At 46.0% G+C, this 12,512-nt stretch overlaps 1 protein-coding gene across 2 annotated transcripts in view; it reads left to right on the forward strand.

Annotated features, from left to right (window-relative positions):
- EDC4 (enhancer of mRNA decapping 4) overlaps positions 1-12,512 on the forward strand; it is a 30,640-nt gene that overhangs the window by 13,047 nt on the left and 5,081 nt on the right. Inside the window, exons 12-24 of one of the 2 annotated variants that reach the window (XM_083452415.1) lie at positions 293-473; positions 1,716-1,788; positions 2,410-2,501; positions 3,124-3,320; positions 3,988-4,076; positions 4,845-4,998; positions 5,826-6,289; positions 7,717-7,815; positions 8,295-8,447; positions 9,125-9,161; positions 10,014-10,194; positions 11,630-11,785; positions 12,303-12,418. In XM_083452415.1, the coding sequence (XP_083308541.1) occupies positions 293-473; positions 1,716-1,788; positions 2,410-2,501; positions 3,124-3,320; positions 3,988-4,076; positions 4,845-4,998; positions 5,826-6,289; positions 7,717-7,815; positions 8,295-8,447; positions 9,125-9,161; positions 10,014-10,194; positions 11,630-11,785; positions 12,303-12,418 (1,992 nt within the window). The remainder of the gene's footprint in view (positions 1-292; positions 474-1,715; positions 1,789-2,409; positions 2,502-3,123; positions 3,321-3,987; positions 4,077-4,844; positions 4,999-5,825; positions 6,290-7,716; positions 7,816-8,294; positions 8,448-9,124; positions 9,162-10,013; positions 10,195-11,629; positions 11,786-12,302; positions 12,419-12,512) is intronic. The other variant, XM_083452416.1, reaches the window with a different exon arrangement.

Below are 12,512 nucleotides of genomic sequence, written 5' to 3' on the forward strand. Positions count from 1 at the left end.
AGATGGTTGGGGCTAGGAGCAGCTGTTTGATTAAGCAAAGCATTCGGTTCCTTTTAGTGGGTGTAAACTTTAAAAAGTTCTCATTTTCAGAAAAGTCTGTGAATCCAGAATTAGTTCAGTACTGCTGGCCAACTTTCATGCTGGGTTTGCAGAGAGGCGGTGTGTTGGCTTCTCCCATTGTGCCTAGCCTGTTCCGTGGCCCAAGGTGCAGGTGGACTTGTGTCCTTCCTGGCACAAGAGCCCCTTATTGCTTACGTTACTACAGGGTGTCTACCTGATGCTTTCCTCTTAGGTCTTGTATGTGATGGAACTTGTGCAGAACCAGGAGGAGGGCAAAGCTTATTTCAGCTCCATCTCAGAGTTTCTGCTGACCCATCCAGTCCTGAGTTTTGGCATCCAGGTGGTCAGCCGCTGCCGGCTGAGACACACAGAGGTCCTGCCAGCAGAAGAGGAGACCGATGGCCTTAGTGCAGGTGAGTGATAAAAGATGTGCCTCATCAAAAGTAAGGAAGAGAAAGATGACTGTCTCTCTGGTAGCTAGCCTGATTCTCCAAATGCTATGCAAGCTTTGCCTCTCTAGTCACACAAAACCATGGTTTACAAAGTTTAACTGGTTTGTCATGGTGTCCAAACCTGTAAATCATGATTGGTCATTGGCCCACAAACTATAATGTGAAACCCATAGTTTGAAGCTGACTTGAAACCTGCCATTTGGACTGAAGTCTGAATTGTTGGTTTGGGAGTCTGCCATGCCTGATTGGATGGAAACAGAAGTACTTGAGTGGCTCTCAGTTTGGGTTCCCGGTGGTCACCCAGCTAACAGTTTGTCCACTGCTTTGGTCTCGGCTGTTAATGTGATTGCCAATATATCAACAGTGTAAGACAAAGATGCCAAAACAGAAGCAGACAACAGATGATGCTAGATTCAGGTAGGTAGCCATGTTGGTCTGGTGCAGTCGAAATATATTTAAAAAATTGTCCAGTAGCACCTTGGAGACCAACTAAGTTTGTTCTTGATATAAGCTTTTGTGTGCATGCACACTTCTTCAGATACACTGAAACAGAAGTCGCCAGACCTTTATATACAGTGGGAGGGTGGGGTGGGGTTTTTCTCAGGAGGGTAGTAGGAGTTGGGTGATTGACTCAGTGGGTATGGTAAACCTGTTGATGACTGTCAGTTTTTTGCAATAGGCCTCCACTTTTTGCAAAGTGCTCCAAAGCAGAGCATTTAAGGGACAGCATCCCAGGGATTCCACGGGAAGTAGGCAAGAAAACACACAGTATAAATGATGGTTTCATTATATCTTTGGAGCACACCATGGTTTGTTTTTAAACTGCTGTTAGCACAAACCATGGTTTGGTGGGATACTGGAATTCTGTCATAGTCTTTCTTCTCAAGTGTTGAGTGTTAGAATGGTACATACCCCCTTGGCTTCTTCTGCCTGAGAGCAGGTAAGGCTTGTACTTTTGTCCCTGAGCATTTTCTTACAATGTGAGCAGCCTTATCCTACTTTACTCAGAAGGTGAGCAAGGAGGTTTTACCTGCTAAACAGGAAGGAAACATGTTTTTTTAAAAATATTTTAAACTGTTTCTGTTTTTACTGATTATTTTAATACTTCTTGTAAACCACTTAGAAGTTTTATTACAACCAAGCAGTATATCTATTTTGTTATAAAGAAAAATAAAATTCCATCCATTTTTTTCTTCTTCCTAGAAGGTACACAAGGTACTGGAGCGGTAGAATCAGCAGCGGGGGTGCTTATCAAACTCTTTTGTGTCCACACCAAGTGAGTATTATGTAGAACAGCTGTTCTCCAGGCCTGCCTTTTAATTTTGTCACAAGACTTTACTGACTTAATACAGGCTCAGTTTTTGCCAGTCCACAAAATGGGATGGTACCATAGGTAACTAACTGCCTCTTAGCTGCCCTGGAGTGACCTTTCATGCTTTTCCTCCAAACAGAGATAACTTTTGCAGTCCTAGGCTTTGTGACCAAAGGGTTACATCATAATGGAAGTGGTTCTCACCAAAATAATTCCAGTTATGTAGCAAATAAACCCTCATTCTGCACTTGGAATGCAATGCAAATATTAGGCGCAGATAATGCAAACATTTTGTTGTTGGGATTATGAACATATCTTTAATAGGGGATGTTGTGGATTGCAGGACCACAAGGCATGTGTGTGCAGGGAAGCAGTGGGGACCCAATTGCACCTGTGCATGAAGCTTTAGCAAACAAGCTACAAGTGTCAGATGCAAATGAGAAGTGACAGCGGGGTACACTGTTTTAATGGAATCTCTGTCTGCTACTGGTCTTCTTTTGCACAAAGCAGTATTGCTTGTTTAGCATGCTGTTTGCCTATCGAGGCCGAGTTTGTAAACCAAAACAATCTATCTGGATGTTGCAGGGCCCTTCAGGATGTGCAGATCAGATTCCAGCCTCTTCATAGTCCAGACACAGCTGCTCCAATTCCTCCCCATGGCTCCCATGAAGATTTTGGTGAGTCCTCTAAAAAATATTTGTGTTTCCTTTTTAACTTGACTATCCCATCTGATATCAAGGTACCCTAATTTGAATGCTTGCTATCTCTCAGAGCTGACAATGGAAATTCTTGCTAGTGCTCGAGAATTCTGGATCCCGAGTCTGTTGTAGTTGCTGGGTTATTTTTGGACTGTGGGCAATCCTTTTGTCAATTGTGGTACTTCATTTCAGGAAAGGGACCTTAATTCAGTGGTAGAGTACATCAGAAGATGTATTGGCTTGTTTATTACATTTATTTATATCTACGTTTAATCCCTGGCATTTCCAGTTGCTGCCAGCCAGAGTAGACCGTTCTGGGCTATATGAACAAAGAGTCTGATCTGGTATAAGGCACCTTTGTATAGCCTAGGTTTCTCTGCCTCTGGACAAAATCTTGCCTGGCCCTGACTTTTGCTGCCGAGTCTCTGGGGATACCCAGGGACTTTGGTTTGTCTTGCAATCTGTAACCCCATCCCTCCCTAACCTGTGTGTGTTAATATTAATTTAACTGAGTGGCTGGTGGAAGGAGCCTGTGTGGTTTTCAATGTCTGTTTTCTCTCTCTGTACAAGTTGCTTTTAAACTGTCTGGTGTGTTTTGAAGCATTCCCAGATCACCTTGCTGACCTGGGCGCAGAAGGGCTTGGCTCAGAGAAGGGATCCGTGCATGGCTCACAGCCTGACTTGCGCCGCATTTCAGAGCTATCTGTTCCCGTGGATTTCCTCTCCCCTTCCAATGACACAAAACCCAAGCTCATGACTCCAGATGCATTCATGACTCCCAGTACATCTCTGCAGCAGGTAACCTCCTTAGAGTGTGTTTCAGATGGGAGCAAATTCCTTTGCTGCCTTCAATTTGGACATTATAACGTAAAAGACTTGGGATTGCTTATAGCACGAGTGGAGAACCTGTGGCCCTCCAGATGTTGCTTGGAATGATGGGACTTCTAGACTCCACTGGCTCTGCTGGCCGGGGCTGATGGGAGTTGTCATCCAAAATATCTAGAGAGCACCATGTTGGAGAAATCTGGATTAGATGGTGCTCAGGACAACAAAGAACAGAGAAGCAATTTCCACTGCTCCTTGTATATATTTTTAAGCCCGCAGTTACTTAAATCTGTTCTAAGCACTAATTGGAACTAACTATTTGACCCAATTTGTATACCACTTTGTATGCCACTTAATTGTAAGTAAAACCTCCGAGCTGTTTACAAAGAATATAAAATATACATTAAAAATGTCCGTAAAAGGCAAAGTTAAAAACAAGCTTTAAGAAAATCCGAATTGTAAGCAGAAGTATGGTGCTTCTTATAATGGCAAAATAGTTTTTGGGTGGTGCAAAGTTAATTTATTCCATATATATAATGTAGCACAAGAGGAGTGTTTACTAGCAGGCAATACTGTGTATGTATTCAATTAAAATGCTTGCTGGCAGAGTTTTCTAACACCATTGAATTTTCTGTGCCAGGTCACGGTGTCACCTGGAAGCAGCATTAGTTCCCTCACAGCTGTCACAACCATGAGCACGTCTTCCGTCAGTGACCCCTCCATTCCCAGGTAAGCCCTAGGCAAGGACTCCTTCCCAGTGCTACCCACTGAGTGCTTTCAAGGGCAGGGAGACTCCCTTCAGAATCAGGCATGAAAATGAAATGGCTCACATGGATATCTCAGGGAGCTTTTTTTTTAAGGCGGAGCTTCTGCCATCTTCAGAGTTGCAGCTGTCAAATGCGCTATCCCTATTCCCAAGGAAAGGCATCCCCTTTGTTCTTCAGCTCAATTCCCCAGAACATTTCCTGAAATTTGTAGGTTTTGCTTCATATAATTGGAATAAATAGCAGAGGCTGGTAATGAAGTGACCTTGTAGGCAGATAGTGGAGGATCCTAGACTCGCAGGACAGGGGAAGAACCCCTGTTCCTTGGAATATAGCTGTAGGATATTGAAGAGCACAGAGGCCAGTTCAGCATTGTTTACCAGGCAAGAACCACGAGGGGCCATTAGGCTTCAGACTGCAGTCACTGCTCTCCCACTAGCTTCTCCCAACAGCTCTGAATTACTTGAGGGAATGGATGACCACCTCTTGTAAGTTCCCTTCTAGCTTTTCAGCACTCATTGTTTCAGCTTCTCCCATACAGTGTCCCCCAAGGAAGTCTTTTTATGAGAGTGTTGCTTGGGTGACAATCCCATAGGACAGTAAAGTCAATGGCACAGTTCCTTAAGCATGCTGTGGTTGGAGCCCTTCTCCCTGGGCTGATTTTTAATTGGGGTTTGCAAGACCACTCTCTTTTGTAACCTCTATAGACAAATTTGCCTTTTGCCCGCTGCAGGCCGGCTGAAGAAGTATCTCTGAGCCCAAAGATGCAGCTGGATAGTACCCTTACCCTAAGCGGCAGCAGTGGAAGTCTGCAGACAAGCCCTCGAAGTCATTCAGTCCTCCTCCCTGGCCTTCCTGACAAACTGACCCCAAAGGCCCCCATCCCGGTAAGGTGGATTCTCTATGAGCATGCAAAGATTTACCTTTCTCCCTGACTGTGTCATTGTCTGCACCGTGTGCATGTGGTATGGGTGCCCAAAGCCACTGGAGCACAGGGGGTGGGGAACCAGTCCCCGTCCCTAGATGTTACTGACTACAACTCCCATCAACCTTAACCATTGGCCATGCTGGCTAGGGCTGATGGGAGTTGGAGTCCAGCCAACATCTGGAGGCCCAAAGGTTCCCCATGCCTGCACTAGAGTGCACTGGTCTCGGGTATACTGTCTGATTTCTGCCATACTGAGTTCAACACATGTGTTCTTCCCCATAAATAGGAAGAGGGGGTGCCCCAACGTGATCATTACATGTAGAAAAATATATTTGCTTATGTAAGCTGTCCCAAGACATATAGTTGTTTCAAGCTGTGTATTAAAGATATACAGGTATTCCCCATGACCTCTTTTCAGCCCTGAGTTTCCTGTGCTTATCTCATGTTGTGAGGATAAAACTGGGGTAATCATATATGCTGCCCTAATCGCTATAAGGGAAAGGCCTACTAAAAACAATGTAATAAAATGATCAATAAATATTGCAAAACTTTTAATCTGTTTCCTCACTATGTACAAATCATCATCATGTTTTCGATTTGCTGTGTTAATTGTACACTGCTTTGGGGGCATATTCCAAAAAGCAGCCTATATATACTTAAAATCTAAGGAAGAAAAAATGGGATTAGGAAGGAAGGTTGTCAAGACAATTGGGCATCTAAGTAAACTTCCTAGGTAGTGTGGAGAATGGAAGGGAAAACGTTAACTTTTTTCCTTCTCTGGTCAAGGTTTCCCCAGGGAATGCCCCTCTTGCGCTAGAGCGGCAGGAAGTGGAGCCTCTGGTGGTGCCCCAGTCTTCGCCTACTCGTGAGCGCTCCCCAGACGTCATTTCCTCTGCCTCTACCGCCATGTCTCAGGACATCCCAGAGATTGCCTCTGAGACCCTGCAGCGCAGCTTTGGAGGCGGCCCCCCTGGGCTCCCCACAGAGATCCTGGATTCCAACCATCACGCGGACAGTATGGCTTCCGCAGCATCAGCCTTGCACTTGCTCTCCCCGCGGAATCGTCACAGCTCGGAGCACAGCCATCACTCCTTGGACATGGCCCCCAATGAAGTGGACATGCTGACTGCGCCTTCGCTGCTGGAGGCAGCCTTACCTCAGGAAAACGTGGCTTCTGACGCTGGCGTGAGCCAACCGTGGCCAGCTGCCCCTGACATCACCAGGGAGACCAGGAACAGCATGGCGGACAGGTACCTGCTATCTCCTTCCTTTCTTTTGGGGAAGCACCAGTCTTGGCCCTCCAGATGTTTTTGGAGTCCTCATTCCACCAGCCACAGCCAGCACAGTCAATGGCTTTGGATGTTGGGAGTTGTAGTCCAACAAGATGATGTCCAGGGTCACAAGTTCCCTACTGCTGATATGGGCCATCACATGTTGTCTTGAACTCCCATCTCCTTTCTACATAGGAAGATAAACAGCTGCCTTATCCCAGGTCAGCCTATTTGTCCATCTGGCCCATTGAGTAGGCAGTGATGACAGTGGCTCTCCAGGAATGTCAGGGATAGAGAGGCCTATGTCACATGATTCTTTTAAAATGGAGATGCCAGGAATTGAACCTGGGGATTTCTGCATGCAAAGCCTGTGCTCTGCCACTTCCCCTCCACCTATTGCAGTCATGTCTAGTGTTGCATAGTATTTATTAGATTGTCAATCTAAGGTTGTAGAGACCCAGGTTCAAATCCCCTCTTGGCCATGAGGCTCGCTGGGTGGCCTTGTTATCTCTCTGCTTAACCTAATTCAGAAGGTTGTAGGGCTAAAATGGAGGAGGAGGAGAGCGATGTGCCTTGCCTTGGAGGCTATAAATAAAATAAGAGATAGTAAGTCTCCATTGACTCAATTGCTGCCTAACCCCAGTTCTACTGTTTGACCCTTTCTTTTAATGGCTATGTTTGGTTTGAGGCCACAGACCAGCCTAAAGAAAACCATACTTGCTCTGGGTGTTTTGCACAGAAATGAAAGCTTCAGCACTTACTTTGCACCTGAGTGCTCAGCTCCCATCCTTTGCATGGATGAGATCTGAGACTTCAGTACTTGCCAGAGTACCCCACCATACCAACTGGCTTGCGCCCTGAAGCCAGCAGTAGGGGTGCTACTAGTGGTCCTGCCTGTGAGTGCTGCTCATTATGCAGGGGCCTGGAAGAGGACCTTATCTGTGGTGGCACCCCAGTTATGGAACGTCCTCCACTCATAAGCATGGATTGCCACAACGTTAATGGGTTTTGCCAGACCCATTTGCTTATAAAACCCTTTGGAGCCGACTCTGTTTTCTCTAATTCGGCCCTCTTTCTTGTTCCATTGTTGAGTGGCATGAAAACTGCTAAGAATTATTTTGTATACTTTGAATGGTATGATACTTTGTTTGTTTTGAGTTCTAGCCAATGTTAGATCTGCTCAGAGTAGATGGACATAACTAACATAGGCCCGTGAATTTCAGTGGGTCTCCTCTGAGTACTTATACACCCTTTCTTACTATAGCTGTATATTTCTATGGAAGCTCGCTTTGAAGTCTGTGTAACATAAAGGGGCACATAAGAAAGTTAGATAAATAAAATGAGGCAGAATAAATTCAGTGTGATGGAATTGTTTCCTTCTCTTCCCCGGTCTCCCCTGCCCTTAGTCCCAGGAATGAAGTGGAAGAGAAACACAAGAGCTCCTACCACAGGCACAGCTACCACCTCCTGCAACATGACAGCCAGGATGCCAGCGCTGAACAAAGGTATTGGCAGGTGCCAATCTCCCTCTCTTTCCCCTTTGCAGTTTTCTGATGGGCTCAGCGGACGTTTCTGGGCACAGTGAATCAGTTGAATTTTCACCTCGTTTTGCTCACTGAGGACACATGCTGCCCTCTAACCGTCTGCATGCAACAACTGGCTGCTTATAACTGGAATTTGGATGTAGCATATGCCCTACTGGCACGTGCAATACCTCAGGCTCCTTCTGCCTGTGACACTAGTGCCACAGGCTGGCTAATCATGATGGTACAAAGCTGGGTCCCTTAGATAAGAGCGGAGCTATCTTTGTTAAATTTTGAAACTAGAGGCGGCTTTCTTGTAGAAGATTGTGGCAGCGTCAATTGGCACATTACCCCAGTTCCACTTAGGTGGCTTCTGCCCCTTTTCTGTTGCTGACCACAGGGTCTGCCTTAAGACTGCTGTGTTGGGGCAAGTACTCATCAGGACTGGCTTCCCTCTGCAGTGACCATGATGATGAAGTTGCAAGCTTGGCTTCTACGTCTGGTGGATTTAGTGCCAAAGCAGCTGCACAGCGGCTGCCTGTGAAGGACTGGAAAGCCAAAGTGTCGCCTCGAGCATCCCCAAAACTAAAGAGGAAGGGGAAGAAAGATGATGGGTGAGCATATGCTGCTTGGAAGGTTGGGAATGGTGGCAAAGTGGAGCCTCCTTATAAGGCTGGAAATGGTGGTAGGGCTTGTATTAAGTGACCAAGCCTCTGTGAAGCCTGAGGCTCTAGCTTTCCCCTCTTCTCCTCAGCCAGGAGGAGGAATAAATCAGGATTCTGTGCTTCTTCCCTGATTCGTGGCTTGTCATTACATACAAACCAGGAATCAGAGTTTAAAATAAAACCTAGTTTGCAAAACAAGCCAACTTTATAACCCACGAATGGCTTGAAGGTGACTTGTTTTGAAGTTGATTGGAATTAATTTTAAACCATGATACCTGTTTTGCACGTATCAACGAGCCCGGAATTGGCGAAATTAGAAATGAAACCTGCGTTTGTTCCTCCTCTTGGTCATTAGGGAAGAAGAGATGAGCAGAAGTGTAGAAAATTTGTTCATAAGTCTTCATTCAGCTCTCTGTACTTTTCAATTGGTGGGTGGGTGGGTGTAGAGGTAACCATCCTGTAGCAGAGCCATTTCTAAGTCAGAAAAGTCACGCTTTATTTTTTTGAAGCAATCAGGACATTTGTAGCAGGCCACATTTCTGGTATAATCCCCCTGGTTATGCATGCAGTGCTTGTGATGTGCAATTCACGCAGTTGTTGCATTAACATCTTCCCTTCATTTCCAGGGATGTGCAACAGTCCCCAAGAGCCTTTGATCAGCAGGTGAGTATTTTTCTTTTAGAAATTCCATATACAGCAAAGCTTTCAGTTCTTCCTTCCCAAAAGGTGGTGTGGGGAACTTTTTCTTGTGTCAGGGATCAAAAATGGGACTCTTCTCTCTCTTCTTCCCCAACCCTCTTCCTCCTAGTCTAGCAGGCTGCAGGGAGAGGGAAAAGTCACTTTTGCCAGAGATTCCAACTCACTGCTTGCACTGAGCTTCCCTTCCTTCTATAGCTCTGTTCATTTCAGCTCTCTCTCTCTCTCTCTCTCTCTCTCTCTCTCTCTCCATGCTCCTCTCACCCCCCACATGAAATCAGGACAAGGTGTACCAGTTCCACATTCCTGCCATGGGGGATGCCCTGCATCTCTTCCTCCTATGGAACTGTACATATTTAGGGTTCAAAGACTCAATTTTTAAAAGGTGGAGAAGTGTGTAAATGGACACCCCCATGCCTTATGCCCCTTTTTAACATTATTATGTTCTCGTCTGACGCCTTTTGCTAAAACTCTGGCCACTGCTTTTTTATATATAGTTCACCCATCGCCAACCTAGTGCCATCCAGATGTTTTGGGGTACACCAAGTCAATTACAGCTGTTATAGATTGTCCTCATCCATTGGCTAAATTCCTTTTGGGAATCCAAAAATGAAGCATTATGTTACCATATGCCTCCACTAAGATACTCATCTGAGCCTGGGACTTTCTGCACCTTGAGATTTGCTTTGTTGGCCTTCTCTGAAGTGGCTCCCTATCATTGGGTTGAACTCTTTATGTTGCTGCCTCCCATGTAACACAGAGAGGATCCACTGAGAGTGCTTGGCGTGCTTACATTTCCCCTGCCTCCTCTTCCAATAGGTCGCTCCTGAGTACCAGGATGAGCTGTTGTCTCTTCTGAGGACCCAGCAGAGGGAGATTGTTGAACTGAGACAGAACCAGATGGAACTCATGCAGAGGCTCACCGACCACCTGGATGCTGTGCAGAGCTCCCTCATGGGCCACATTGAGCGAGTGGTGGATTCCCAGCAAGAGCAGGAGCGTATCCTTCCCAGAAAAGTGCCTTCTCTGTCATGGGTTTGTCCCATTCAAAGCTGAGCGCTTATGAGCACTGTGGCCAGTTTCTGTTCCTTTTTTAAAACCGCATGTTTAAATATAGCTGACTGCTTTATGGAGTGAAGGGAAATGTCCATTAAATTTTATTGTGTCTAGTTTAGCCATTGCTCTGTCCCGGAGTGGGGAACCCCATTCCCAAGCCACGCCTCTCATCAGTCCTACTCCATGCTTTTGAATGCTTTTGCTTAGCTGGAATAAGACACCAGCCTCCTGCTTCTCTGGGTGAACAGCAGAGAAATTGGGGGCAGTGTGTGTGTGTGTGTGTGTGTGTGTGTGTATAAAACCTCTTAACTTTTTCAAGGCTGGAATGTTGCCTGCTGTCCAAAGGCAGGAGTTGTTTCCATTGCTCCACCCACTTTTTTCTCTCTGGCCACACCCACCAACAACATTTGGCTCCCAGGAGATGGCTGCCAAGGGAATGTGGCCCTTGGGCTGACAAGGCTTCCCTGCCCCTGCTCTAAAAAGAGTGACAGAGGAAAAAATATCCAGCAAACTAAAACCCATACCATAACAAAGAAAGTGGATGATATTCTTAATATTAAATCATGATTAATTTTAGAATGCACTGGAACAATGAGTGCACACCTTTTAAGACCTTTGTTATATTTGTCTATAGAATTTATTCCATAGTTTCCTCTCTTCCTTCTGTGGTGGAGGTTATCCAGGAATGGTTATTTCTGTCTTCTCTCTCTTTGTAGGTAAGGCTAAACAACTGCCTTAGTGCTTGGGTCCCCTTCAGTGAGAAGAGCCTCTTAAGTTCCAGTCCTGAAAGAAAAGGCGTGAAATACCACTTGTAGAAAATAAAACTAAATATATACTGTTAACCTTCATTATAAAAAGTTTTTTAATGAAAAACATTCAGGTCCTGCTTGCTATAAGTTTCTGGTTGGCCACTGTGAGAGCAGGAAGCTGGACTTTGATGGGCTTTTGGCTTGATCCAGCAGAGCTCTTCTTATGTTCTTACATTTGTATCCTGCTTTTCTTCCAAGCACTCTTCTATTTTTTTCCTTGCAAAAACCCTGTGAAGTAGGGTTTATACTCCAAAGGTAATATATGCAGATATGTGTATATAAAAACATTTTTTTCATTTATTTTTTGCTGGTGTTGGTAGCAGCAGTGCTTGTAAGGTATGAGGAATGAGGATCCCATCTCATGGTTTGGGAGGAAGCTGCCCCATGCTAGGTCAGGCTGTTGATCATCTAACTCAGCAGCGGCTGTCCACAGAGTTGAGGGCCGAGGCCTCTCCCAGCACCTGCTGCATCTTCCTTTGTTGGTGGCACAGACCATTCGTATGCCATGCACATCCCCTACCACAGAGCCATGGTCTCTCCCTTTGCTTTCCTTAACTCTTGTGGTTTCAGAGCGGAGGCTGGACCAGGCCTTAGCTGAGGGACAGCAGCGCAGTGGGCAACTGCAGGAGCATCTGTCCCAGCAGCTTTCCCAGTCCCTCTCCACGGCTGCCTGCAACCGGCTGGAAAGGACCATCCGCGAGGAGATGAAAAAGACGGTGCCCCCGTGTAAGTCCCGCATCTTGGATTCTGATCAGTTTGCAAAACAACAAAGGAGGTGCTTCTTTGGAAGTAGAGCAGCCTTCTCCATCCTGCCCCACCCCCCAATGCTTTAGACTACAACTCCCATCGGTGCTGCCTGGGACTGATGGAATGTTGGTCCATCTGTAGGGCACCAAGCTGACAAAGGCGACAGTAAGTGGTTATCCTGTGGTGTCCAGAAAGCTTTCTGGCATGGGGTTTGGATTTTGAAGAGAAAAACAGGAAAGGCAATGCAGCTAGCCCAGTGAAGATCTGGGTTCCCAGGATTTGCTGAGAGCAGAGCCCGAAAGTTTTCTCTGCTGCAGATAAGTGACCCGTTCCAGTTTCTCCCTGGAGAGTTAACAAAGCAGGAAGGGTTGATGCCATTGTTTCAAGGGATGGTCCATGCATGGACCTCTCCCAAGGTCCTCATATATTTCTTCATTTATTTAAGAGAGATAAAATGGGGGCATGACTTTTGTTTTGCTGTCTCTCTGCTAACAAGGTGTTTCCAAGACTTTGGATCCCATCACTGGGCAGCTGAATAACACCATTGCCACCAAGCTTACAGCCATTGAGGGAACACTGAAGGAGAACGTCACCAAACTGGTGAAATCAAAGGTAATGGGTGGGTTTGGCTGCTGGGAGTAGATCCCTGCCAGTTTGACAGGGAGGGAAGCTGGTTTGTGGTGCTGGGGTAGCGAGTGCTGGTCAG

Source organism: Podarcis tiliguerta (genome assembly GCF_965153285.1).
Source record: "Podarcis tiliguerta genome assembly, chromosome: 8".
NCBI classification, from domain to species: Eukaryota; Metazoa; Chordata; class Lepidosauria; order Squamata; family Lacertidae; genus Podarcis; species Podarcis tiliguerta.